Source organism: Bombina bombina, chromosome 1 (genome assembly GCF_027579735.1).
Source record: "Bombina bombina isolate aBomBom1 chromosome 1, aBomBom1.pri, whole genome shotgun sequence".
In the NCBI taxonomy this organism is placed as follows: domain Eukaryota; kingdom Metazoa; phylum Chordata; class Amphibia; order Anura; family Bombinatoridae; genus Bombina; species Bombina bombina.
Window position 1 is genome coordinate 1510178251 of NC_069499.1, and position 25903 is coordinate 1510204153.

The 25903-nt window shown below is 39.9% G+C and overlaps 1 protein-coding gene across 2 annotated transcripts in view; it reads right to left on the reverse strand.

The window, feature by feature from the left end:
* The window catches only part of PECAM1 (platelet and endothelial cell adhesion molecule 1), a 526904-nt gene that overhangs the window by 428028 nt on the left and 72973 nt on the right, over nucleotides 1–25903 (reverse strand). The window contains exons 2-3 of one of the 2 annotated variants that reach the window (XM_053708076.1): nucleotides 5369–5662; nucleotides 2294–2590 (exon numbers count right to left, since the gene is read on the reverse strand). The exons of the other annotated variant lie outside the window; for it this stretch is intronic. Coding sequence (XP_053564051.1) covers nucleotides 2294–2590; nucleotides 5369–5662 — 591 coding nt within the window. The remainder of the gene's footprint in view (nucleotides 1–2293; nucleotides 2591–5368; nucleotides 5663–25903) is intronic. 2 annotated transcript variants of the gene reach the window in all.

Sequence of the window (25903 nt, forward strand, 5' to 3'; positions counted from 1 at the left end):
CCCTGAAAGCTCAGGGTCTATGGTCTCGGGAAGAGTCTCTTCTCCCGATAAACATTCTGGAACTGAGAGCGATATTCAATGCTCTCAGAGCTTGGCCTCAACTAGCAAAGGCCAAATTCATAAGGTTCCAATCAGACAACATGACGACTGTAGCTTATATCAATCATCAAGGGGGAACAAAGAGTTCCCTAGCGATGAAAGAAGTGACCAAAATAATTCAATGGGCGGAGGATCACTCCTGCCACTTGTCTGCGATCCACATCCCAGGAGTGGAAAATTGGGAAGCGGATTTTCGGAGTCGTCAGACATTTCATCCGGGGGAGTGGGAACTCCATCCGGAAATCTTTGCCCAAATAACTCAATTATGGGGCATTCCAGACATGGATCTGATGGCGTCTCGTCAGAACTTCAAGGTTCCTTGCTACGGGTCCAGATCCAGGGATCCCAAGGCGACTCTAGTAGATGCACTAGTAGCACCTTGGACTTTCAACCTAGCTTACGTATTCCCACCGTTTCCTCTCATTCCCAGGCTGGTAGCCAGGATCAATCAGGAGAGGGCCTCGGTGATCTTGATAGCTCCTGCGTGGCCACGCAGGACTTGGTATGCAGACCTGGTGAATATGTCATCGGCTCCACCATGGAAGCTACCTTTGAGACAGGACCTTCTTGTTCAAGGTCCATTCGAACACCCAAATCTGGTCTCACTCCAACTGACGGCTTGGAGATTGAACGCTTGATTCTATCAAAGCGTGGGTTTTCAGATTCGGTGATAGATACTCTGGTTCAGGCCAGAAAACCTGTAACTAGAAAAATTTACCATAAAATATGGAAAAAATATATCTGTTGGTGTGAATCCAAAGGATTCCCATGGAATAAGATAAAAATTCCTAAGATTCTCTCCTTTCTTCAAGAAGGTTTGGAGAAAGGATTATCTGCAAGTTCCCTAAAGGGACAGATCTCTGCTTTATCTGTCTTACTACACAAAAGACTGGCAGCTGTGCCAGATGTTCAAGCATTTGTTCAGGCTCTGGTTAGGATCAAGCCTGTTTACAGACCTTTGACTCCTCCCTGGAGTCTAAATCTAGTTCTTTCAGTTCTTCAAGGGGTTCCGTTTGAACCCTTACATTCCATAGATATTAAGTTACTATCTTGGAAAGTTTTGTTTTTGGTTGCAATTTCTTCTGCTAGAAGAGTTTCAGAGTTATCTGCTCTGCAGTGTTCTCCTCTTTATCTGGTGTTCCATGCAGATAAGGTGGTTTTGCGTACTAAGCCTGGTTTTCTTCCTAAAGTTGTTTCTAACAAAAATATTAACCAGGAGATAGTTGTACCTTCTTTGTGTCCGAATCCAGTTTCAAAGAAGGAACGTTTGTTACACAATTTGGACGTTGTCCGTGCTCTAAAGTTCTATTTAGAGGCTACTAAAGATTTCAGACAAACATCTTCCTTGTTTGTTGTTTATTCTGGTAAAAGGAGAGGTCAAAAAGCGACTTCTACCTCTCTTTCCTTTTGGCTTAAAAGCATCATCCGATTGGCTTATGAGACTGCCGGACGGCAGCCTCCTGAAAGAATCACAGCTCACTCCACTAGGGCTGTGGCTTCCACATGGGCCTTCAAGAACGAGGCTTCTGTTGACCAGATATGTAAGGCAGCGACTTGGTCTTCACTGCACACTTTTGCCAAATTTTACAAATTTGATACTTTTGCTTCTTCGGAGGCTATTTTTGGGAGAAAGGTTTTGCAAGCTGTGGTTCCTTCCGTTTAGGTGACCTGATTTGCTCCCTCCCTTCATCCGTGTCCTAAAGCTTTGGTATTGGTTCCCACAAGTAAGGATGACGCCGTGGACCGGACACACCAATGTTGGAGAAAACAGAATTTATGCTTACCTGATAAATTACTTTCTCCAACGGTGTGTCCGGTCCACGGCCCGCCCTGGTTTTTTAATCAGGTCTGATGAATTATTTTCTCTAACTACAGTCACCACGGTATCATATGGTTTCTCCTATATATATTTCCTCCTGTCCGTCGGTCGAATGACTGGGGTGGGCGGAGCCTAGGAGGGATCATGTGACCAGCTTTGCTGGGACTCTTTGCCATTTCCTGTTGGGGAAGAGAATATCCCACAAGTAAGGATGACGCCGTGGACCGGACACACCGTTGGAGAAAGTAATTTATCAGGTAAGCATAAATTCTGGTTTTTTTGCCACTTTAGTGACTCATCTACAGTATCAAGACTAATGCCTATTTATGCTATTATTGGTCTTCATCTAGGATGGCTGTTATTTATAGAGCTTACCAGCAACTGCCACCATCTGCCGATCACTGGGCTGTGACATTTCATCCTTTGTTGCAAACTGGAGTTTTACTGTACACTCAAACCCTAATTCCCTCTCTCCAGCAAGAAAAGTATAGGTAGTTTTGAATTGATTGGTTGTAGTAAATTTGCTTTTGATTATTGTTTTCTCTTCATTCTTAGTCTTGTAGAAAGTAAAATAATACATTGAGGCCTCTTCTGGAATTTCACAGGTCATTGAAACTTCTTCCCCCTCTTTCGCACTATTCGTAGAAAGCTTTAATATTGGTTTAGGTAGTCCTTGAGAAGTGAAAAAAAAGATAAGATGAACATCGTCATAAACTAATTGAAATCTAATTGAACTTCCAAAATGTGGCTACTATAAAGATATTTGTCAAAAAAAAAAAAAAACGGTAACCTCCTCCTCCCTAAAACAAGCCAGTATTTAGAGAGGTGAACCACATAAGTTTAGGCAAGATGTAAAGCTTCACCATATATAAGGTATGAAAGTAGCGTACCTAAAGAAGACTGTGGACTTTTGAACCTTTAAAACAAAGTCTATTTTTAGGATGCAAAGTGTAGGTGCATTATAAGATAATTAATAATTCCTGTAAAGAAATTTCGAACAAGTGTACGCTAATTTATTGTGGGCGTGCAATAAATAACCAGCTATTACAAGTGGCATTTATGGGGTTAAATATATATGTATATACATATATATTTAAACTCTGCTGCCAATCACTGCGCAACTTAACCTCTTCGCTGCGCTAGTTCTCATGCCGTGTCTGATAGCATGAGAACGAGAATCCCATTGGAGCCTATAGAAGTATGCTCTATTTAGCGCATAGCTTTCTAGCAAAGCAAACACTAGGGGGCCAATTTCTGAAAGTGCAAGCAGATATACGATGTAGCGTATCATGGCCGCCGCACATCGATAAATGCTCAGCACTTATCATTGCACAAGCTATTCTTGTGCTCCTTTTAAATCAAGCCAAAAGTTGGTTGCATATTAATTGCCATATTTCTCATCACGTACACTATATAATTTAATCATTACTAACAATTAATTTGAACATTAAACTGAAGGTGGAGGTTTAAGATGATTTTTATACCTATTGGATGGCTTAAAGGGATTCAAAACTGATTACTTGAAAAGCAAATATACATTGCCTAAAATGTCCTGCATGAAAATAAGTAGTGGTAATGTATTTTTTAATAAAATCAGCTGCTCCTTATCCTTATTTACCTCATGCAGTAGCCTAATGTCTTTAGCACAAGCGTATCCCATTTTTTTATTTTTCAAGAAGCAGAGTGCTACAGGCAATCAAAAGCTGTAATGCTGGATACATTTTAGAATAAAGACGCGTGCTCTTGCAGCATGGTTGGTGTTGCAATTCATTTGAGATTATTCACTGCGGATATGCGAACTGAATGCAGTGCAAGTGTGCGTCTACATTGTAAAATTAAGGGGACATGAAACCCAAATTTTTTTATTTTTTTTTATTCAGATAGTGCATACAAATTTAAACAACTTTCCAACTTACTTCTATTATCTAATTTGCTTTTTGTTTTCTTGGTATCATTTGTTGAAAAGGATACCTAGGTAGGCTCAGGAGCTGCTGTTTTTTGGCTGCAGAGTTATGTTTCCTGTTATTGGCTCATCCAATGTTCAGTTAGCTCAGAGTAGTGCATTGCTGCTTCAACAAAGGATACCAAGAGAACAATGCAAATTTGATGAAAGAAGTAAATTGGAAAGTTGCTTAAAATTCTACACTCTATCTGAATCATGAAAGAAAAATGTTGGTTTCATATCCCTTTAAGCTAGAGTTGCAGCTTCTGAATGGTTGTAGCACTCGAATAAGAAAAAAAATGGGCTACTGCATGTAAGGTAAGTGAGGATAAAGAATGGATGATTCTATTAAAAATAAATTAACACATTTTTTGCAGGGTATTAAAGGCAGATATTAAAGTAATGCATATTTCAGTTTGAAGGTATGGTACAGCTTTTTTGGACCCTAACTTGTGTGAGACAAATTGTCATAAAGAATAAAGGCTTTGCACCACATCGCATCGCTTCTGAAGTTCAAATATTTCATCTCTGAGCGCTCAGCTACACGACAGAGTGCTCAGAGATGAAAAGGCAGGACACATTAAGCTCGCACAGCTGCATCTACACGCTGCGCTTGCAGTGTGTCACAGCCTTAAGGCAAAATGACATATAAAAGAGACACAAGAAATAATTACATGCGGGAGATAGAGAGGCGCCAAATGATTATATTTATGGTGCCAATGAAATCATACTTAAACATTTAATAGATTGTAGACTACTTTATTAATATAAGAGCTGTGTATTGTAATGTACTTGGTAAACATTCAATTTCCCATCACATCACCCTCAGAATAAACTGGGTGCACATGCTATAACTTTGGCAGTATTTTCAGAATAAACGATGTGCGTATTACCTGAAATGGGCAGCATTTCAATTTGTTTCAAAATGAAGTTGAGATGAACCACAAATAAATAAATATATCTATCCATCGAACTAACTATCTATCTATCTATATAAATATATATATATAAAATTTCAAGCCCTAAGCTACTAGCCAGCCCAAAATGTTACTCGTAACTTTTGATCCTACCCACCCATACCATAGCCACTAAGCCACACTCTCTTTGCATATGTTTAGCCTATGGGAAACACCTTATTGTGAAGTAATAAATTAAATAATGCTTCATACAGTAATAAGTGCATAGCAGTTAACAACATAAACTAGGGGTTCTGTGGAAGACAACAGCTGGATAAAAAAATGTTGTTGAACTGAGAGAGTGCAGAAAGTGTTGACATTAATGTGAGGTCATAGCAGACATAGAAAAATTGTTTTAAAATTATTATCTCTCATCTATCTTTCTCCACTGCCTCCTCTCTCCAATCTCTCTTTTTACCCCCTCCCTTTATATATATCTCCATGTGTTTGGGTATTAGTTGTACCAATTTATTTCATGACAGTGCATGGGCATTAGAAATCACAAGCAACTGGAAAAATGTTGCCAATCAGGTTTAATCCATAATTTCTTACCAGTTATATTAACTTGTGTTTCATCAGTAGTTTTTTCCTTGTCTTCCACAACCACTTTACATGTATAAATTCCAGAGTTGGACACCCGGGTCTGATTGATGGTGTAGAATACTGCTTCTTTGTTGGAGCTGACATTGTAGAACAAATCATCATTTTTGTAGAAGAAAAAATGGTATTTTAGCTTAAAATCTCCATTTTTTGCAAGTTTCACAGAGCAGTTCAAATCCATTTTGTTTCCACTATTTAGCTCATTAGATGGAAGAGCATTTAGATTAATGCTGTTAATTTGGAATACTGAAAGATAAAAAAAAAATGTCAGTTCAAATATGAGTTCTTTTATGTACAGATTTTACTGTCTGGGAACATACACATACACACAACTTCTAGAGCAGTTTAGGCACTTTCCATCTTTTTTCAAAAAAACTGGGTACTTTCAATTTAAGATTTAAGCCCAAACAGCTTTTCATGCTATTTGGTACTACCGGAGCCCTTAATGCACCTCTATCCCACCTGTGCTACTAAACTGCAGTTTGACACCAGACAAATGGTTTATCATTGGTAGCGCTGGTGTGCTAGAGGCTAAAGTTCTCTATTACTTTATTCTGAGGTGCAGTAGTAAAAAAAACAGCCTGTTTTTGCAATTGATTGTGAAGTATTCACATGAGTGCAGCTTCCACAAGGAGTTTTTACACAGAGTTGAAGAAATAAGTTTGCTGCTGTGATGTGGAGCTACATGAATAACAGGTCTGGCGAGACTATGCTGGAAGCATTTGGAAGACAGAGGTACAGGCTAAGCAGTGTGTTTGTTAAAACCCTTGGAGAGAGACTGCAGGTAACAGAACAAAAAATTAAAGGTGTGGCAAAGAAAGGGGCTGGAGGTTTCAGGTAATATCATACTATGTTATGAGACACATTGTGGTAAATTCCTGTGAAGCCCAATTGCGGAAGGTAACGGTCCCTATTTTCACAAAATATACACCATAAAGTTTAAGAAGCTTTGTAATAAGGAACTGGACATACATGTGCTTATCCCCTGCTCAGTAACCTGCTTGCCTGTATTTTCATACTAACACTTAAGGCTTAAAAAGTATTGCAATAAGGAGCTGGACATCTAAATGTTGCTTATTATCCTGTTTGCCTGCTCACCACACACACGGCTAGATTTAGAGTTCTGCGGCCAAAGGGGTGCGTTAGCTACGTGTGCTTTTTTCCCCCCGCACCTTTTAAATACCGCTGGTATTTAGAGTTCACAGAATGGCTGCGTTAGGCTCCAAAAAAGGAGCGTAGAGCATAATTTAACGCCACTGCAACTCTCGATACCAGCGGTGCTTACGGACGCGGGGTAGCTTCAAAAACGTGCTCGTGCACGATTCCCCCATAGAAAACAATGGGGCTGTTTGAGCTGAAAAAAAACCTAACACCTGCAAAAAAGCAGCGTTCAGCTCCTAACGCAGCCCCATTGTTTGCTATGCGGAAACACTTCCTAAGTCTGCACCTAACACCCTAACATGAACCCCGAGTCTAAACACCCCTAACCTTACACTTATTAACCCCTAATCTGCAGCCCCCGCTATCGCTAACCCCTGCATATTATTATTAACCCCTAATCTGCCGTTCCGTACACCACCGCAAGCTACATTATAGCTATGTACCCCTAATCTGCTGCCCCTAACACCGCCGACACCTATATTATATTTATTAACCCCTAATCTGCCCCCCTCAATGTCGCCTCCACCTGCCTACACTTATTAACCCCTAATCTGCCAAGCGGACCGCACCGCTACTATAATAAAGTTATTAACCCCTAATCCGCCTCACTCCCGCCTCAATAACCCTATAATAAATAGTATTAACCCCTAATCTGCCCTCCCTAACATCGCCGACACCTAACTTCAAGTATTAACCCCTAATCTGCCGATCGGAGCTCACCACTACTCTAATAAATTTTTTAACCCCTAAAGCTAATTCTAACCCTAACCCTAACACCCCCCTAAGTTAAATATAATGTTATTCTAACAAAGTAAATTAACTCTTATTAAATAAATTATTCCTATTTAAATCTAAATACTTACCTGTAAAATAAACCCTAATATAGCTACAATATAAATAATAATTATATTGTAGCTATTTTAGGATTAATATTTATTTTACATGCAACTTTGTATTTATTTTAACCAGGTACAATAGCTATTAAATAGTTAATAACTATTTAATAGTTACCTAGTTAAGATAATTACAAAATTATCTGTAAAATAAATCCTAACCTAAGTTACAATTAAACCTAACACTACACTATCAATAAATAAATTAAATAAACTACCTACAATTATCTACAATTAAACCTAACACTACACTATCAATAAATTAATTAAATACAATACCTACAAATAAATACAATTTAATAAACTAACTAAAGTACAAAAAATAAAAAAGAACTAAGTTACAACATTTTTTTTTTTACAAACAGAAAAATATTACAACAATTTTTAACTAATTACTCCTACTCTAAGCCCCCTAATAAAATAACAAAGACCCCCAAAATAAAAAAAAATGCCCTACTCTATTCTAAAATTAAAATAGAAAAGCTCTTTTACCTTACCAGCCCTGAAAAGGGCCCTTTGCGGGGCATGCCCCAAAGAATTCAGCTCTTTTGCCTGTAAAAAAAAACATACAATACCCCCCCCAACATTACAACCCACCACCCACATACCCCTAATCTAACCCAAACCCCCCTTAAATAAACCTAACACTAAGCCCCTGAAGATCTCCCTACCTTGTCTTCACCACACCAGGTCCCGATCTGTCCAGAAGAGCCTCCGATGTCTTGATCCAAGCCCAAGCGGGGGGCTGAAGAGTGACGTCCATCCTCGGGCTGAAGTCTGGATCCAAGCGGCGGCTGAAGAAATCCATAATCGGGATGAAGTCTTCTATGAAGCAGCATCTTCAATCTTCTTTCTTCCGGAGCCATCATCTTCCAGCCGACGCGGAACATCCTCTTCTACCGATGCCTACTCGCCGAATGACGGTTCCTTTAAATGACATCATCCAAGATGGCGTCCGTCGAATTCCGATTGGCTGATAGGATTCTATCAGCCAATCGGAATTAAGGTAGGAACATTCTGATTGGCTGATGGAATCAGCCAATCAGATTGAGCTTGCATTCTATTGGCTGTTCCGATCAGCCAATAGAATGCAAGCTCAATCTGATTGGCTGATCCAATCAGCCAATCGGATTGAACTTGAATCTAATTGGCTGATTCCATCAGCCAATCAGAATTTTCCTACCTTAATTCCGATTGGCTGATAGAATCCTATCAGCCAATCGGAATTCGAGGGACGCCATCTTGGATGACGTCCCTTAAAGGAACCTTCATTCTTCAGTTGGACGTCGGAAGAAGAGAATAGATCCGCGCTGGAGGTCTTCAGGATGGAGCCGTTCGTCATCGGATGAAGAACGAAGATGCCGCTTGGATCAAGATGGTTGGCGGTCCAGATCTCCTCTTCTTCCCGGATAGGATGAAGACTTTGGAGCCTCTTCTGGACCTCTTCAGCCGACGCTTGATAGAAGACTTCAGCCGGATTATGGATCGCCAGCCCCTGCTTGGGCTTGGATGAAGACTTCGGAGCCAGGACGGATCGGTGTTATACCCGGTGTGGTGAAGACAAGGTAGGATGATCTTCAGGGGGGTAGTGTTAGGTTTATTTAAGGGGGGTTTGGGTTAGATTAGGGGTATGTGGGTGGTGGGTTTTAATGTTGGGGGGGGGGGTTGTATTTTTCTTTTACAGGCAAAAGAGCTGAATTCTTTGGGGCATACCCCACAAAGGGCCCTTTTAAGGGCTGGTAAGGTAAAAGAACTTTGAACTTTTTTAATTTAGAATAGGGTAGGGCATTTTTTTATTTTGGGGGGCTTTGTTATTTTATTAGGGGGCTTAGAGTAGGTGTAATTAGTTTAAAATTGTTGTAATATTTTTCTAATGTTTGTAAATATTTTTTTATTTTTTGTAACTTAGTTCTTTTTTATTTTTTGTACTTTAGTTAGTTGATTTAAATGTATTTATTTGTAGGTATTGTATTTAATTAATTTATTGATAGTGTAGTGTTAGGTTTAATTGTAGGTATTTTATTTAATTTATTTATTGATAGTGTAGTGTTAGGTTTAATTGTAACTTAGGTTAGGATTTATTTTACAGGTAATTTTGTAATTATTTTAACTAGGTAACTATTAAATAGTTATTAACTATTTAATAGCTATTGTACCTGGTTAAAATAATTACAAAGTTGCCTGTAAAATAAATATTAATCCTAAAATAGCAGCAATATAATTATAATTTGTATTGCAGCTATATTAGGGTTTATTTTACAGGTAAGTATTTAGCTTTAAATAGGATTAATTTATTTAATAATAGATAATTTATTTCGTTAGATTTAAATTATATTTAAGTTAGGGGGGTGTTAGGGTTAGAATTAGCTTTAGGGGTTAAAAAATTTATTAGAATAGCGGTGAGCTCCGGTCGGCAGATTAGGGGTTAATGCTTGAAGTTAGGTGTTGGCGATGTTAGGGAGGGCAGATTAGGGGTTAATACTATTTATTATAGGGTAATTGAGGCGGGAGTGAGGCGGATTAGGGCTTAATAACTTTATTATAGTAGCGGTGCGGTCCGCTCGGCAGATTAGGGGTTAATAAGTGTAGGTAGGTGGGGGGGGCAGATTAGGGGTTAATAAATATAATATAGGTGTCGGCGGTATTAGGGGCAGCAGATTAGGGGTACATAGGGATAACTTAGCTGGCGGCGGTGTACGGAGCAGCAGATTAGGGGTTAAAAAATTTAATAGAGTGGCGGCGATGTGGGGGGACCTCGGTTTAGGGGTACATAGGTAGTTTATGGGTGTTAGTGTACTTTAGAGCACAGTAGTTAAGAGCTTTAGAAACCGGCGTTAGCCCAGAAAGCTCTTAACTCCTAGTTTTTTTCTGCGGCTGGAGTTTTGTCGTTAGATGTCTAACGCTCACTTCAGCCACGACTCTAAATACCGGCGTTAGAAAGATCCCATTGAAAAGATAGGATACGCAAATGGCGTAGAGGGATCTGCGGTATGGAAAAGTCGCGGCTGGAAAGTGAGCGTTAGACCCTTTCCTGACTGACTCCAAATACCAGAGGGCGGTAAAAACCAGCGTTAGGAGCCTCTAACGCTGGTTTTCACGGCTACCGCCCAACTCTAAATCTAGCCGTTAATTTGTATGCTGTACTTAGTCACAGCTCCCCCAAAAGCATTACTGCTAATTTCACTACAGCACTTGCCACTTCTTGTGCCTTCTGCAAATACGCCAGATTAGTAAGGAAACCACTTGGTCTTCCTTGCATACATAACTAAATGTTTCCACTTTGACTTGTATGTCTCTTCAGAGGCTGCTTTTAACAAGAAAGTACTGCAGGCCACAGTGCCTGATCAGTTACATACCTGCCTTAACAGTTTAGCCCACCCTATTGATGGTTGTCTCATTGACTTCACTGCTTGGGTATAAGATTCCACATCTGATTATTTTGTGGACTCACAGGGGCCGATTTATCAAGAGCCGAATGGCCCCTGATGCCCCAAACAGCAGCTATGAAGCAGCAGTCTTAAGACTGCTGCTCCTTAACTGGTCTGACGCCTCTGAGGCTGTGGACATCAATCCCCCAATCGTGTACGATCGGGTTGATTGACACCCCCTATAATAATAGTGATACATGACAGAAATAAATTATTATTTTTGTAATTTAAAGGCAATGGAAAAATGACATCTTCTACTTATTTAGATAATGTCATTTTTGCATTAGGGAGCCTAGATTATTTTGGCCTACATTGCAAGTTGATCAATATTGATTGTGAGCAGATAGTTATTTTACCCTTAGCTTTGTGCAATCAATATCACTTGATTTGGTTTAGTCAATAAGATGGTGAGAGCCATTACATGTGAGATTAAACTCCAGTCCACTAGGAGGAAGCAAAAACAACGTACTGGGGCTTTTAATCTTTCCCCTCTGCTATGCAACTCATAATTGTTTTATCTACATCAAGGAGTGAGGTGAAATTAGAAGTGGTGATCTATATGTCGTTGATAGGGGTTCTAACCAATATGAGACCCATTTTCCCCTTCAGAGAGAGGGAAAGAGTTTATCCAGGCAGTGATTATATTCTCCTAGTAGGGAGATAGTGCCAGCCTCCCAGGTTAAATGTGGGCATGCTCTTTAATCTCCTGGTCTACAGTGTGCCACTCCTTGTCCAGTCCTTACAAGATCCTTGGCACAGTGTTGGTACTGCATTGAATGGGCATGCCTTATGCAGCTGAGGGGAGCACATATTTTTAAAATGTTATTTTATAAGGTGGTGAGAGTCCACGAGCCATCACACATGGAATTAAACTTCAGATCGTGTGACAGTGTGTCTACTACACACAGCTTGGTAAGCACAGTATAGTGAGTGCTGACAGGTATGTAGGTTACACATTCACGCAGTCCACAGGCTGGAACTTCCACCTGCTTTCTTCTTTTTCTAGGTCTCTATAAGCTCTGGCAGCCATTTTATGGTATGTCAGACAAAATGGGAACCCCGAAGGGAACCGTGAACGGGGTGCGCTAGAAATAAAAATAAGTGTGTCGTGTCTAAGCACCAACCATGATACTTGGTGTGAATGGATAGTGCTGGATCTTAGAGCGCAATCAAATGTGCTGGCGGCAAAGCTCCTCTGGTCCTCGGAGTGAAGATATCTGTGAATTAAAAGTAGAAAAGAGGGCGCCACATAGCGTAATACTGTTGACTCAAAGCCGTATGAGTGACTAATATTATAGGCTTACCGAAGGTGTATGCACCGTATTGTAACCGATGCTGACAGGCAGACTAACACTTTCAGTGGTTAGCACACTGGGTGGCCTCAGGTTGGCTGTACACAGGTGGTACTCAGCGTTGCTTGATTGAATGTGGATGAGCGACTGTGCAGTTAATATGTCAAAGACTGCGGTAGGTGAGAAGATTACAACACCTTTCCAGGAAGGATCATATAAAATAGTAAAAGACAACTTCCGTATATTAAAATTGAAAGACTTTAATCCATACAAATTGCTACGCGTTTCTAGACCATAAACCGGTCTTTTCTTCAGGCATAAAAACAATGGATACAATTTACACAAATTCAAACCTTATATACAGGTAACTTTAAAAGCGGAAGTTGTCATAGTTTCAGAAATGGACCTATGATATAAAAGTGGGAACTCTAGATCTTGTCAATACTAATTAGGCTAGGACACCTATGGACTTCATTATCATTCACAATATGTATCAATATCCCGTGAATACACTTCTGAACAATTTAAAGTATCCCTTCAAAATCTACTTTAATAAAATTAACTTTAATAAAATGATCTTAACTTTATAATTTGATATATTAAGATGTAAGTGCATAGGCTTTTGTAGTTTGAAAAAAACGAAATAAAGCTAAATAAATAAATGTTATATTTGATCTGTGTGTGGCACCGTAAAATAGACTACTAGCTGATGGCCAATGTTTAACTCCACTGTAATTTCATATTTTATCCTCTGAAGCTTCAAAGTCATAAAAGGCGTATGTATGTGAATGTGTATTGGAGATGTAATGTATTGGAGATGTAATGTGTGTTAAACGTAGACCTACAATGTTATTTTAGGTGTATCAATAAGTAGTGTGTGTATCGTGAAAAAATGTGACATATGAGTCAAAATTCTGTTCAACACTCAATTTGACATAAAAAGCTGCAGAAAAAGTCAAACAAACAAATAATAAAATTAAAAAATGAATAAGATGAAACCCACGGCTGTGGATCTTGATAAACTGAGGTTTTTGGATGCAGATTTTTTAAACGAACATGCCAGTCTATACGAATGACTCACACTTTTGTATATAAAAACTAGAATATACTTGTTATTAATGCACTTTATGTTCCTGAATATGTGAATATGTGATGTAACACGTCTGCAGTTGGTAGATAATTTTTTTTTTAAAATAAGATAATATTAATCTTGTAATATATGAACTTCTGTAAATGGGGGGGAGGGATGGTATATATGACAATTAGAAAAACGTTTTAATACTCATTGTTTGGAGGATTAATTCATGGGTTTGTATATTTATTTATTTGTTATAGCTCCTGAGTCTAAAACAAATTAACATATTTCAGGGTGTTGGAATGAATCTGATGTGCCTGATGTGACCAGTACATCAATATTAATCAGACAATTTTAATGTCTGATCAAATTTTGCATTAGAAACTGCTATTAATGTATTGGTAGTGTTAACAATTTGATTACATTGAACTGTGGGATATGTTTATAATTCAATGTATTGTGAAACAGATGTCTGCTGATTAAGTGATGTGCTGAAAAGTGAAAAGAATGAACTGTGTGTATGTGTTGAGATAGAAAAGTACAAATGAAATTAAAATTATTCTTGAAATACCATATTAATTGCAGTCTTATTTATAAATCTTAATGAAAATATAATCAATCATTGGTCATAAATCTGATTGTTAGTTAAATGCTGCTAAATCTAAATTGGCATTTAAACCATCAGGAAAAAGTGTTTTTAACTTAAAAATCCAAAAAGTTTCTCGTTGTCTGAGTTTGTTAGTTCTATTGTAATCTGTAGATCTGGGGATGAAATCTATAGGTGTGTATTTGAAAGTATATGGGTTACCTTGATGTTTAATTAAACAATGGTTTGGCACACTATGTTTAATTTTAGTTTTCTTACAGTTTTTACAATTGCGCAGGTGTTCTCCCCATCTTGTTTTAACTTTTCTAGAGGTGCGGCCTACATATTGTAGGCCGCATATACACTCCAACAGGTATACAACAAAAGAAGAATTACAATTGTAAAATCCCTGAATGGGATATGTATCACCAGTGGTGTGAGATCTAAAAGACTTGCTACCATGTTTAATGTATTGGCAAGACTTACAACTGGTTTTTCCACATTTATATGTTCCTTGTAGACCAAAAATGCCTCTCTTGATTTGTCTATTATTCTTGGATCGTTGTTGGGTATGTTTGACTATTTTGCTGGGTGCTAGTCTACTTCTCAGGGTGGGAGCCCTCCTGTAGACTATCTTTGGTCTGTCTTGTACAATGTTTCGTAAAATGGGATCCCTTTGAATGACGTGCCAATGTTTGTATATTATCTGATTTATTTTTTGGAAGTTGTTATTGTATTGTGTGATAAACATGATGTTATCCTGATTTGTTGTATTGTTGGTTAATTGTTTAGTTTTATTGTTGTTGGATAATATCTCATTTCTATTTAGCCTTTTGGTTCTTGTTAATGCATTGTCTAGAATATGGACTGGGTAATTCCTTTCTATAAATCTATTGTATATGGTCTGACTTTGTTCAAGAAAGGTGTTAAAATCTGAACAATTTCTCCTAATGCGTCTGAACTGGCTGTTAACCCAAAACTGGTTAGATGATGAGTTAATTGCTGGTCGTCTGAACTGGTGCAAAGTGTCACTGTGATCATTATGATCACGTCTCATGGTATTTTCACCCTGGGATCTATAATGGCCATTCTGGTTCCTATTATTTCCTTGATATGCACCTTTATGATGATATGTCTGGGCTGTCTGGTAGGACATGTTGTATGCATCCTTATTGGTGTTATGCCTAAATTTTGGATCTCTGTTAGTGTGAGGCATGTGATCTCTATTAGAAGATTGATAATGATGTTGTGATTTGTAAGGATGTGGTTGGTATGGGCCCTTGGAAGAGGGATAATGATTGTATTGTGCTCTATTGTTGGATGAGGACCAATTGTGTCTGTGTTGTTCTTCTTGGTTTACTGTTCGTTCAAAATCAGGTTGAATGGTTCTGTGATAGGATGAATTGTGGTGTGTGGAATGATGTAAATTTGGTCGATTTTGGAAGGATTGAGAGGGTCTATAATAGTTATTATTACTCCTACTATGTTGTACTGGTCTTAATTCCTCTTGGTTATGTGTTGGAGAAAATTTGTCCTTGCGGTTAAAGGTATACACACTATCACTAATGTAATCTTCATGGTCCCTTTGTAATTTTTTATTTTTGATTTGGACAATGTTTTCCTGGAACCTATCAGTACGTTCATTAATTTCTTTTAAAATTTTGTTATAATCCGGGTTTTGTTGATAGACGCTAAGGTCTGTTTGTATTTTTTCTATGTTAGTACTACTCTGGCTGTAGAGTTTGCGTCTGTGTTCTATTAGGATTTTTATTAAATTGAATGAGCACTCATTGAGTGCCTCATACCACTTTTTTAAAAGTACAGGATCGTCTTTGAATGAACAATGTTTCAAAAGCCTCAGACCTCTGGGGATATATTTAACCTCTGTGTATTTTTCCAGAGCCGTGAGGTCCCACCAGTGTCTGTGTTCTTTTTTTTTTTTTTTTTTTTTAAATTCTTTTTTATTGAGGACACAAGAAAAAAGACAAATGTGGTCACAGTTTTACATCAAAGACGGCATACTCATGAATAAATGAACATTTGTACAGTTAAGTACAGGTGGGTACATTGTCAGATATTGCCATGGAGCATTCTCTCATGTCCCATTTTTTGGTTTTCAGTTACAAAGGAAAAGGAACAGATGTGTTTACAGTGTTACATCAAAAACAGCGTTATCCTGAGTAAGTGAACAATTGTACAGTTTAGTATAGGTAGGTATAGTAACAGATAATACCATATAACAATCTTTCATGTCCCATTTCTTGATTTACAGTTATTCTTTCTTATCCTTTAATTGGTAATAACTTGTTTTAACTTTCCCTCTCCCATCCCCCCCCACTCCCCCCTCCCAGGATTCAAACATCACCTAACTACATTTAAACTCAATAACCATATGATGCCGAATCCATCATCTTATAATATTAAAACTGCTCTAGATCATTCTTTGTGGTATATAGAGAAAGGAGGAGAAGCAAAAAAAAAAAAAAAAAAAAAAAAATCTCTCCAGCTCCCTAGATAGGGATGTTTTCTCTCTCCTCCCCCCCACCCCCTCTTATCTGTTGCAGGAATCTCCATTCTCCTCTCAGAGAGGCTGTCAGCATGTATTCAGTATGGGCAAAGGGGAGCAATAACTGTTTTTGTGAGTCCATAGTTAGGGTTTCAATATATTTCCGCCATTTAGTTATAAAGTGTCTGAGTCGTCTGTCGGTGTCCATCTTAGTGTCTAGCTGTTCGGTAATCAGTTGTTTGTGTATGCTGTGTTTAAATGCACTAAAGGTAGGAGCAGCATTCTCGGTCCAGACCCCAAGAATAGTCTTTCTGGCTATTAAAATTATGGTAGTTAGTATTGAGATGTGCCTAGCGTCCTGTTCCTCCCAATCCAAGAAGCAGATTTGCTCCACTTCTAACTTGACCCTGATTTTGATAACGTTTGTGATCCAGTGAGCTATCCTACCCCAGAACTGTCTAACTCGTGGGCAGGCATAGAAGTAATGAAGAAAATCTGGGTCGTTAATCCCGCACTTACTGCACTTATTTACCACCCCAAGCTTCCATTTAGCTAGCCTTCGTGGGATAATGTAGTCTTTATGCAGCATTCTGATCTGGGATTCTCTCAGTGTCAAGGATAGTGTTGCCCTTTTAACGTTCTCTATACTGTGTTGAATTAGTTCTAACATATTTTCCCTATCTAATTGTCCCCTCCATTTGTTTTCTAATAGTGTTAAATGCTTAGATTCAACCTGGTTCAGCAGTGTTTTATATATCCCCGAAATAGAAAAGTTTCCAAGCTTGAAAGAGGAGACCGACGCGCTAAATACGTGCGGTTCCCAGAATTGTGGTTCTTCCCTAATTAGTTGACCGATATAATGCCTCAACTGGAGATAGGCATAAAAGTGGGTCCGAGGTAGCCCATATTGAGTCTGCAGCTCCTCAAAAGACCTGACACATTTTCTAGGGATGTCTAAAGCATCCCCCACCGAACATAAACCCTTAGCTTCCCAAATGGTAAACGGGTAGGTATCCATTCCGGGGGGGAAACAAGTGTTATTTTTCAACGGGGTTAGTCTGGGGGACACGTGCCATCGGCCAATGTGACCCAGGGCTAGACGCCATGCTCTCAATACATCCCCATAGAGAAGGCTATCTCTGACCTCCCCAGGGATGTCATTAAGTGGGGCGTATGGCAGGAATGAGGGATCAAATCCCCCCAAAGCATTTCTCTCTAGTTCATACGTATAAAAGTGTTCTGTTTTTAGTTGCCAGTCCAGCATGAGATGGCTTAGTGTTGCCCAGTTGTATAGCTTCAGGTCGGGAAGACCCAGTCCACCAGAGGAGGGTCGTGCATATAATTTCATTAGAGCTATCCTAGGTCTGCCTCCCTTCCATAGAAACTTAGATAAAGCCTTTGTGTATGTCGCCAGGTCTTTTTTTGTAATCAAAAAAGGTAGCATCAAGAGGGGATACAGGATCCGTGGTAAGATAACCATTTTTACCAAGTTGATTCGTCCTGTGAGGGAGATCGGTAGGTTTCTCCACCCTTCCAAGGTTTGGGCCAGTTCCTGACACACCTGTGTGACGTTATTATGGTATAAGACTTGTCTGTTGGTGGACAATTGAATGCCCAAGTAAGTCAAAGTGTCTTTAGCTTCCTGAAACGGATAGGAGTCCGTCTGTGCCTTACGCTTCCGAAGCCACAGGATTTCCGATTTCGTTTTATTTATCCTGTATCCTGAAAAGGACCCAAAGGTCTCAATTGTCGCCAGGATTTTTGGGATGTGCTTTGCTGGGTGCTCCACAAAGAGGAGCATGTCATCCGCATATAATGCTAGATGCATTTTCTCATTTCCCAGCCTCATACCTGGATATACCTTGCGTAATTTAACAGCCAACGGCTCTAAGGCCAGGTTAAAAAGGAGGGGGGATAAGGGACACCCTTGACGGGTGCCCCTTTGCAAGGTAATACGCGGTGAAAACAAGCCATTAGCCATGATGGAGATCCATGGGGCCCTGTAGATGTTGTTGACATATTGGAGAAAGGGTCCCGAGAAGCCAAAGCGTCGCATTACATCCAGCAAGTGGCTCCACTCCACCCTATCGAAGGCCTTCTCCGCATCCAGGGATAGCAGGAAGGCCTCCGGCTTATCTAGTGCTGTGGGAAGTTCCGAGTCTCTTTCATAATGCGCTATGGCATGCAATACCCTTCGCACATTAGTCACGGACGTTCTGCGGCACATGAATCCGGTCTGGTCCGAGTGAATAATGTCGGTCAAGATTACTTTCAGCCTGTCAGCCAGGATCTTCATTAGTATCTTGTAATCCGAATTGAGTAGGGAGATGGGACGATAGGACTCAGGGAGCCCCGGGTCCTTCCCAGGCTTCGGAATCAATGACACATGCGCCATTGTAAATGTCTGTGAAGGAGGCGTCAGTTCTGTATAGTATAGATTGTACAAAGTAGTCAAGGTAGGTGTAATCTGGGTCTTCAGCATTTTGAAGAACTCAGCAGGGAGGCCGTCGGGGCCTGCTGCCTTCCCGTTGGACATGGAGGCTATAGATTTTAAAATTTCCTCAGGAGAGATAGGTGAGTTGAGGGCCGCCACCTGTTCTTCCTTGAGTTGTGGGAGATCAAGATCTCTCCAAAAGGATGTTACAACCTCCTGGGGAGGTTTCGTTTGGCTAGCATATAGGGTGGTATAGTAGTCCGCCAAGGCCGCCACTATGGACTCTGGGGTCTTATGCGTCTTGTTGCGGTGGATGATCGCCGCAATAGGCCTACGGGCAGTCCGCTTTTTAATCAGTGAGGCCAATAGCCTACCCGATCTGTTTCCCTCTCTATAATACTTCGCCTGGGTTCTGAGAAGTTGTGTAACCGCTTGGTGACCCAAAAACACATCCAGCTCTCCTTTGCTCTCAAGGTACTTGTCCCTCAGGACTTGACATGGGTTGCCACAGTAGGCCTGATAAGCTTCTGTTAAGGCCTCTTGTAGTTTTTGCAACTTGGTTTGGGTTTTTCTCCGTAGGGCGGCTACATAAGAGATAATGTCACCCGTTAAAACCGCTTTCGCCGTATTCCAAAACAATTCTGGATTATCACGGTGAGCCTGGTTGTCTGTATAGAAGTCGTTCCATGCATGTGTTAGATGCTTGGAAAAAGCGTCAGAGGTGTAAAGGAAGCCTGGGAATCTAAGCGTCTGCTTATTTGCAATCACGGTGCCGACCGCGAGGATAAGTTCAACTGGGGCATGGTCAGAGACCACCACGTTGTGGATTTTGGTTTTAGTAATCCTTGGAATCATGCTAGAGGATGTCATAAATAAATCTATGCGCGACAGTGTTGGGGTAGCTCTAGAGATACATGTAAAATCTCTACTTTCCGCATTCCTTAACCTCCAAACATCCACCAGTTGTAAGGAGTTAGAGATTCTAGAGAAGATTTTGCGTTCAAAAGTGCCATTGCACCCCGACCGACGCCCCTCCGCTATACGTTCCGGATCTCTCATTCTATCGCAGACGGGGTTTGGAGCTAAATTAAAGTCGCCTCCGAGAATAATCTCGGAGCCCGTGAAAGGCATAAGTGTTTGTATAAGTCGTGTCCAGAAGGCTGTAGATTTACAGTTTGGGGCGTATATGTTGCATATTACTAGCACCTTCTGATTTATTCTAACCTTAACTACTAGAAATCTGCCCTCCTTGTCCTTAAGTGTGTGCAAGATTTCAAAGTTCCCTCTCTTCCCAAACAGTATAGCGATGCCCCTACTCGAATTAGTGTAAGAGATATGTTTCACTTCCCCCACCCAATCCCTCTTCAGTTTCTCATGTTCTGCCTCAGATAAGTGTGTCTCCTGTAGTAGTGCAATGTCAGTTCCTAAGCGTCTTAAATGTGTCAGTATGGTACTTCTCTTAGCGGGAGAATTAATCCCCCCTACATTCCATTATATAAATCTTACCGCCATCTATGTGATGTCATGTGAGTTCGAATCGCACCAGTGCCCTGTGAGGGAGGAGGAAAGAAAAAAAAAAAAAAAAAAAAAAAAAAAAAAAAAACACTTCTCACCTTCCTACTTGTATCCACAATTGGTTCACACACATTGTGCAGTATCCTAGACCTAAGCACGCCTGTCATCTGCAGCTCTGAAAGAAAACCTGACAGATTACAAAGCATTCTAGAATGGAGTTTGCTTTCTACATCTTCTTTGTAATGAACATTTAAACTAATGCATACTGGATACGCCACATCCAGATATAGAGCCAGTGATCCATTCCTGAGAGAAAGTATTAATATTTTGGCTGCATCATTTAAAAAGAGCAGCATATACCAATAGGTCCTACAAACAACAGTGAGCATACAAGGTGTGTGAGAGTGCTTACTTAAACTAAGTATCATATTGCATATAGCCAGTGCAACATAGGAAAGTATAACATAACGAGTCAAACTGTTTTCCCTATTAAACATAGATATTAAACACATTGATATAACAATAAAATATAGCGGTTAGGGATAAAGTTAACCCTTACCCCTGGTATAAAATACACATTTACCATCCTCCCTCCCCCCCACCTCTCACCCTGGGTCAGAGCGGGATGATCTGGGTGAGTCTGCACCTTCCCTGTCTCCCACACTATTTAGATACACATTGGCTTCTTGTGGGGTATCAAAAAATTTAGGGCCGGAGGGGGTCAGAAGCTTCAGTCTAGCGGGGTAAAGGAGGTACACTTTTCTCCCTTTTCTATTTAATTCAGAACATATTGGGGAGAACTCTTTACGCTTTCTCATTAACTCAGCAGAAAAGTCTTGAAAGATTAATAGCTTAGAGCCATCAAACAAAACAGGGGAAGCTTTCCTAAAGGCTCGCAGCATCTCCACTTTAAGCTGAAAGTGTAGCAACCTGATCATAACCTGTCTGGGTTGAGTATTACCCCTATCAGTTTGTCTCTCTGGGCCTATTCTATGCGCCCTTTCTACGCTGCCTTTGAACACAGCCGGTGTTATTTTTAAGAGCCTAGGTAGGGTCTCCTCTATGAAGCAGATAAGATCTTTGGGCTTCACACTCTCTGGGATACCTAGTATGTGCAAATTATTGCGGCGAGACCTGTTTTCCAGGTCTTCTAACCTTTGATGCAGATTAATGTTTTGCTTCAGTAGGGCATCTAGCTGTGTGTCGTGTGTTACTGAGGTATCCTCTAGCCCTGACACCCTGTCCTCTATTTCGGTGAATCTGACAGAGAACTGCTTCATCTCTCCAGTCAGATGGTCCAGACCCCTCTGGAGGTTTTCCATTTTTGGGAGAAAGATAGAGGAGAGCTGCTGAACCACTGCATGGGTGTCTATGGAATTTGCAGCAATTTCCTGCCCTCCAGGGGTTGTTTCCTGCAGGTGGTCAGCAGCTCCCCTGTTCTTGCCTCCATTTTTATTTTTGCCTGACATTTTTCCCCCAGACAGGAATCTATCCATGTACCAATGCAGTGTGATCTAGTGGCTTTTCAGTGAGCAAATAGCAAAAACAGAGCATACACATGAAAAAAAAAGCAAAAAGAGAAAAACACTGTGTAGATAGACAAAACCATAAAGAAACAAAACATATAAACCCCTCTCAGTGTCCTGCAAAGTATAGGTTTCAGTGCGTTCTGATGTTCCAGGAGGGCCCAAAATCAGAAGTTATTCTCCTATGTGTTATGTCCAAAGTCACAGCCTGATTAATAAAGGCTAGCAAAGTGATTACCCAAGGTTGTGAAGAAGGTGGCTAATTTTTCAGTCCCGGTGTATGGGTTTCACTTAGAGTTGTAGAGGGTAAGCCTTTCCCTCACATCCAGACTGTGGCCCTGTCTATCAGAGGCAATCCAAGAGTCTAGCCCCCACACCACTCGCTATCTGGATAATATTCCCCTCTATCAGATATGAGAAAGAACAGTGTATCTGGCCCGGTGTTGTACAGGCTGGGGCAGTTTAAACAAAATGGTGAGTCCTCCGGCTAAGGGGATGTTATGATTCTGGTGATGGGGTGTTCTAGCCCTTGACAGAGACGTGCCTTAGGGAAACATGTTGCAGGCCTATGCTGGGGTGCATGTAAAGTACTTTACCCTGTCGTCGTTCCGTCTCAGGTGGTGAGCTGCTTCTCTTTGTTCCAGATGCTGTCCGGAGGCAAGTAGGGGATCAGCCAGTTGTGCAGCCGTGCATGGATGTCTGTTCCTGTCCGTAGTTTGAGAACTGAAGCAGTCGGCTATGCGTGGGGTTAAGATGGCGCCTGGGGTTTTTCGCGCCAAATGAGGGTCGCTGCTGCAGAAAGAGTGAGCCTGCTCATATAATGCGATAGCCTCTCCCTCCACTTCTCTGCCCCTCTCAGGTCCCCACCGGCAGGTGGGTGCAGATGTTTTCTCACCCGGGTTCCGTCTCTCCTCCGCCTTTCAGTTAACCCCTGTATGGAGCATAGGTGTGCGTGGGGTAGGGGGCCGGTCCCGTCACCGCTGTGATACCGGGTTGTTGCTCCGGGGGAAAAGGCGCTGCCCAGCTCTCTAGCTCTCTTCGGGTTATAGCAGGCTCCTCATCCAGATACTGCCTTCGTGCCAAAGTGCGGTATTGCTGCGTATGTATTTACAGATGCACCTTGTGTGCTGTTTGACTTGCGGCGGGGGTCTGTGGTGTTAGACCAGTGCTGAAGGTGCCGGATACCCCACGTATCAAGGCCAAAGTGCACCTGGGCTCCTAGGAGGGTATTATTCTGCTAGGGCAGATAGAAATGCCACGGGCAGGTTAGTTAGAATTAGTATTTTTGCTGAACAGCTCCGGAGCTCACACTCAAAGCTGCTTACTCCTTGGCCCGCCCACCGGAAGTCCCGTTTCTGTGTTCTTTATTTAATTCCTCTTCTAATAAATAGAAGAGGTCTCTCATGGGTTTAATTTCATTACTTTCCAATATAATATCTGCAATGTTATTGTCTTTAGAAAGATTGAAACTGAGTCTTTTAGAACTACGTTCTTCCTTAGATTGCATGATGCGTAGTGAGACTAAATGTGCTTATTAGTGAGATCCCCCAAGGATTCTTGTGATCAATGTGCTGTGTAAAAATGTGCAATGGTGTATAATGTGACCTGATATGCAGTGTGTGAGTGTTCAAATCAAAACTGTGTGTGTGAGCAAAAATAAGTGAAGTTATCTGTGTAAAAAAAGGGGAGAAAATGTTTCAGCTGTCAAATGTTGTATTGGTGTTATAGGTGTATGTGGTTGTAAATCTGTGAATAAAATAATCTGATCTCTAAGATATTATATTTATGGTGATAGTATTAGTAGGCGAGTGCTAAGAATGCCAACTCTGGTTATTGAGGCATGGTGATAGTAGTTGAGTTAGATATTAAAAAAGAAAAATGATGTGTGTATGCAGTGTAAAATGTAATGCTAGTGCTGCTAGCTCCCAGTGTATTAACGCAATGAAAGGATATTAAATACGGTGTGTGCTGATTAACCCTAATCCACACAGGTGATAACCAATAATGATAAGTGACTATATCTACATTTATATAACAAAACAAATTAGTGCAGTGTTCATAATAAAATGAAACAGCAATCGGAGTAATTGAAAAAAAAATATTGATCAATATATGTGATATGCAAACACTATTATATCTCTAATTATTGCATGTAGTTAACCCTAAACAATAAAATAGTTAGTGAACCAAACTTGAAACAAATGTATGATAGGCATACAACATAAAAACGGTTGTTAAAAAATGCAATTTAGAATTCAGATATAAATGTAAAAACCAATGTTAAAATTAATAAACAGTCCATAAAAAACGTGATTTCAAAGTTCTCCAATAGGTGAGCTTATTGAAAACAAAAAGATGATTGTTCAGTCATTAATATGGATAGCTGCAAAAAAACCCGAATAAACACCACAAGAAACAATCAGACAAAATGGGAACCCCGAAGGGAACCGTGAGCGGGGTGCGCTAGAAATAAAAATATCCAGATTAGATCAGGGTCTTTTCAACTTATCATCACACATATTATCTATAGAGGAAAAAAGAGTACTGAAAAAAGGCCTTTCTTTCTGTCCACCTAATTCACCAAATATTTTTAATCTATTTGTGGATGTGAACAATTTCACACGAAAGTTAGCCTTACAGAAATATTTCGCAAACAAAAAACAAATTAGAGATCAACACCACAACACCAATTCACAGATAATATTAACTGATAACATGCCATCTGACAAATCGACACCATGTGTTATAGCAAATATTGAAGACATAACTGATCAACTATTTGAAGGGTATATACATACAATAAATCTAATTTTAATCCTAGCAACATTAACAACAAATATATTGAATTATATCAAAATATGGTTCTGGAAGATTGCAAGAAATTACTAAAAACAACAGCTAAAAAGACTAATTATTCATTCCACAGACACAGAAAAGCTTTACACAGCCTACAGAACAATGCCAATATTATCATCCGCGATGCGGACAAGGGGGGGGCATCATCATCCAAGATTACAAAGATTACATCAAAGAAGCAGAGAGAATCCTAGGAGATAATAACTATTACCAAATTTTACCCAGAGATCCAACTCCTGGTTTCAAATCAACATATCAGAAACTAATAGATAAAGGCTCACTACAGGGTATTTTAAATAAAGAAGAAAGAGAATTTCTGAAAACAGATAATCCAAGCATAGCACATTATTATCATCTTCCAAAAATTCATAAGGACAAAAATAACCCCCCCGATCGTCCTATCATAGCGGGGATTGGTAACCTGACTTACAACTTATCTTTCTATATTGACAAATTTCTACAGAAATTTGTTACTACACTTCCTTCCTACATTAGGGACAGTACTCACCTTTTACAACTATTACATAATCTTACCTTTACCAATGATAAGAAATTTTGGATCACATGTGATGTCAGCTCGCTTTATTCAAATATCACTCACGATTTAGGATTGATGGCAGTTTCACATTTTTTAGAACAGGACCCATTTTTACCCGATGATCAAAGAACATATATTCTAGAATGCATCAAATACATTTTACAACATAATTATTTCTTATATTTAGACCGTTATTATTTGCAGATTAAGGGGACGGCCATGGGTACCAGGTTCGCCCCAAGTTTCGCTAATCTCTTCATGGGATTATTTGAGGAGATTTACATACACCAAGGGGACCTTGGGGAGAACCTGGTATTCTATGGCCGTTACATAGATGATCTCATATTGATTTGGAATGACAGCTTAGAATCAGCGGAACTGTTTACAACGCAACTTAACAACAACAATATGGGGATCACATTCACAGCCAATATTCAATCAGAATCAATAGACTATTTAGATTTGGTACTCAGTTGGGGTCCCAATCAGACTATTACATCAAAAAAAAATTCAAAGATGTGGATAGCAACAGCTATTTAGAATACCACAGTAATCACCATAGAAGCTGGATCAATAACGTACCGTACAGCCAGTTCAGACGCATTAGGAGAAATTGTTCAGATTTTAACACCTTTCTTGAACAAAGTCAGACCATATACAATAGATTTATAGAAAGG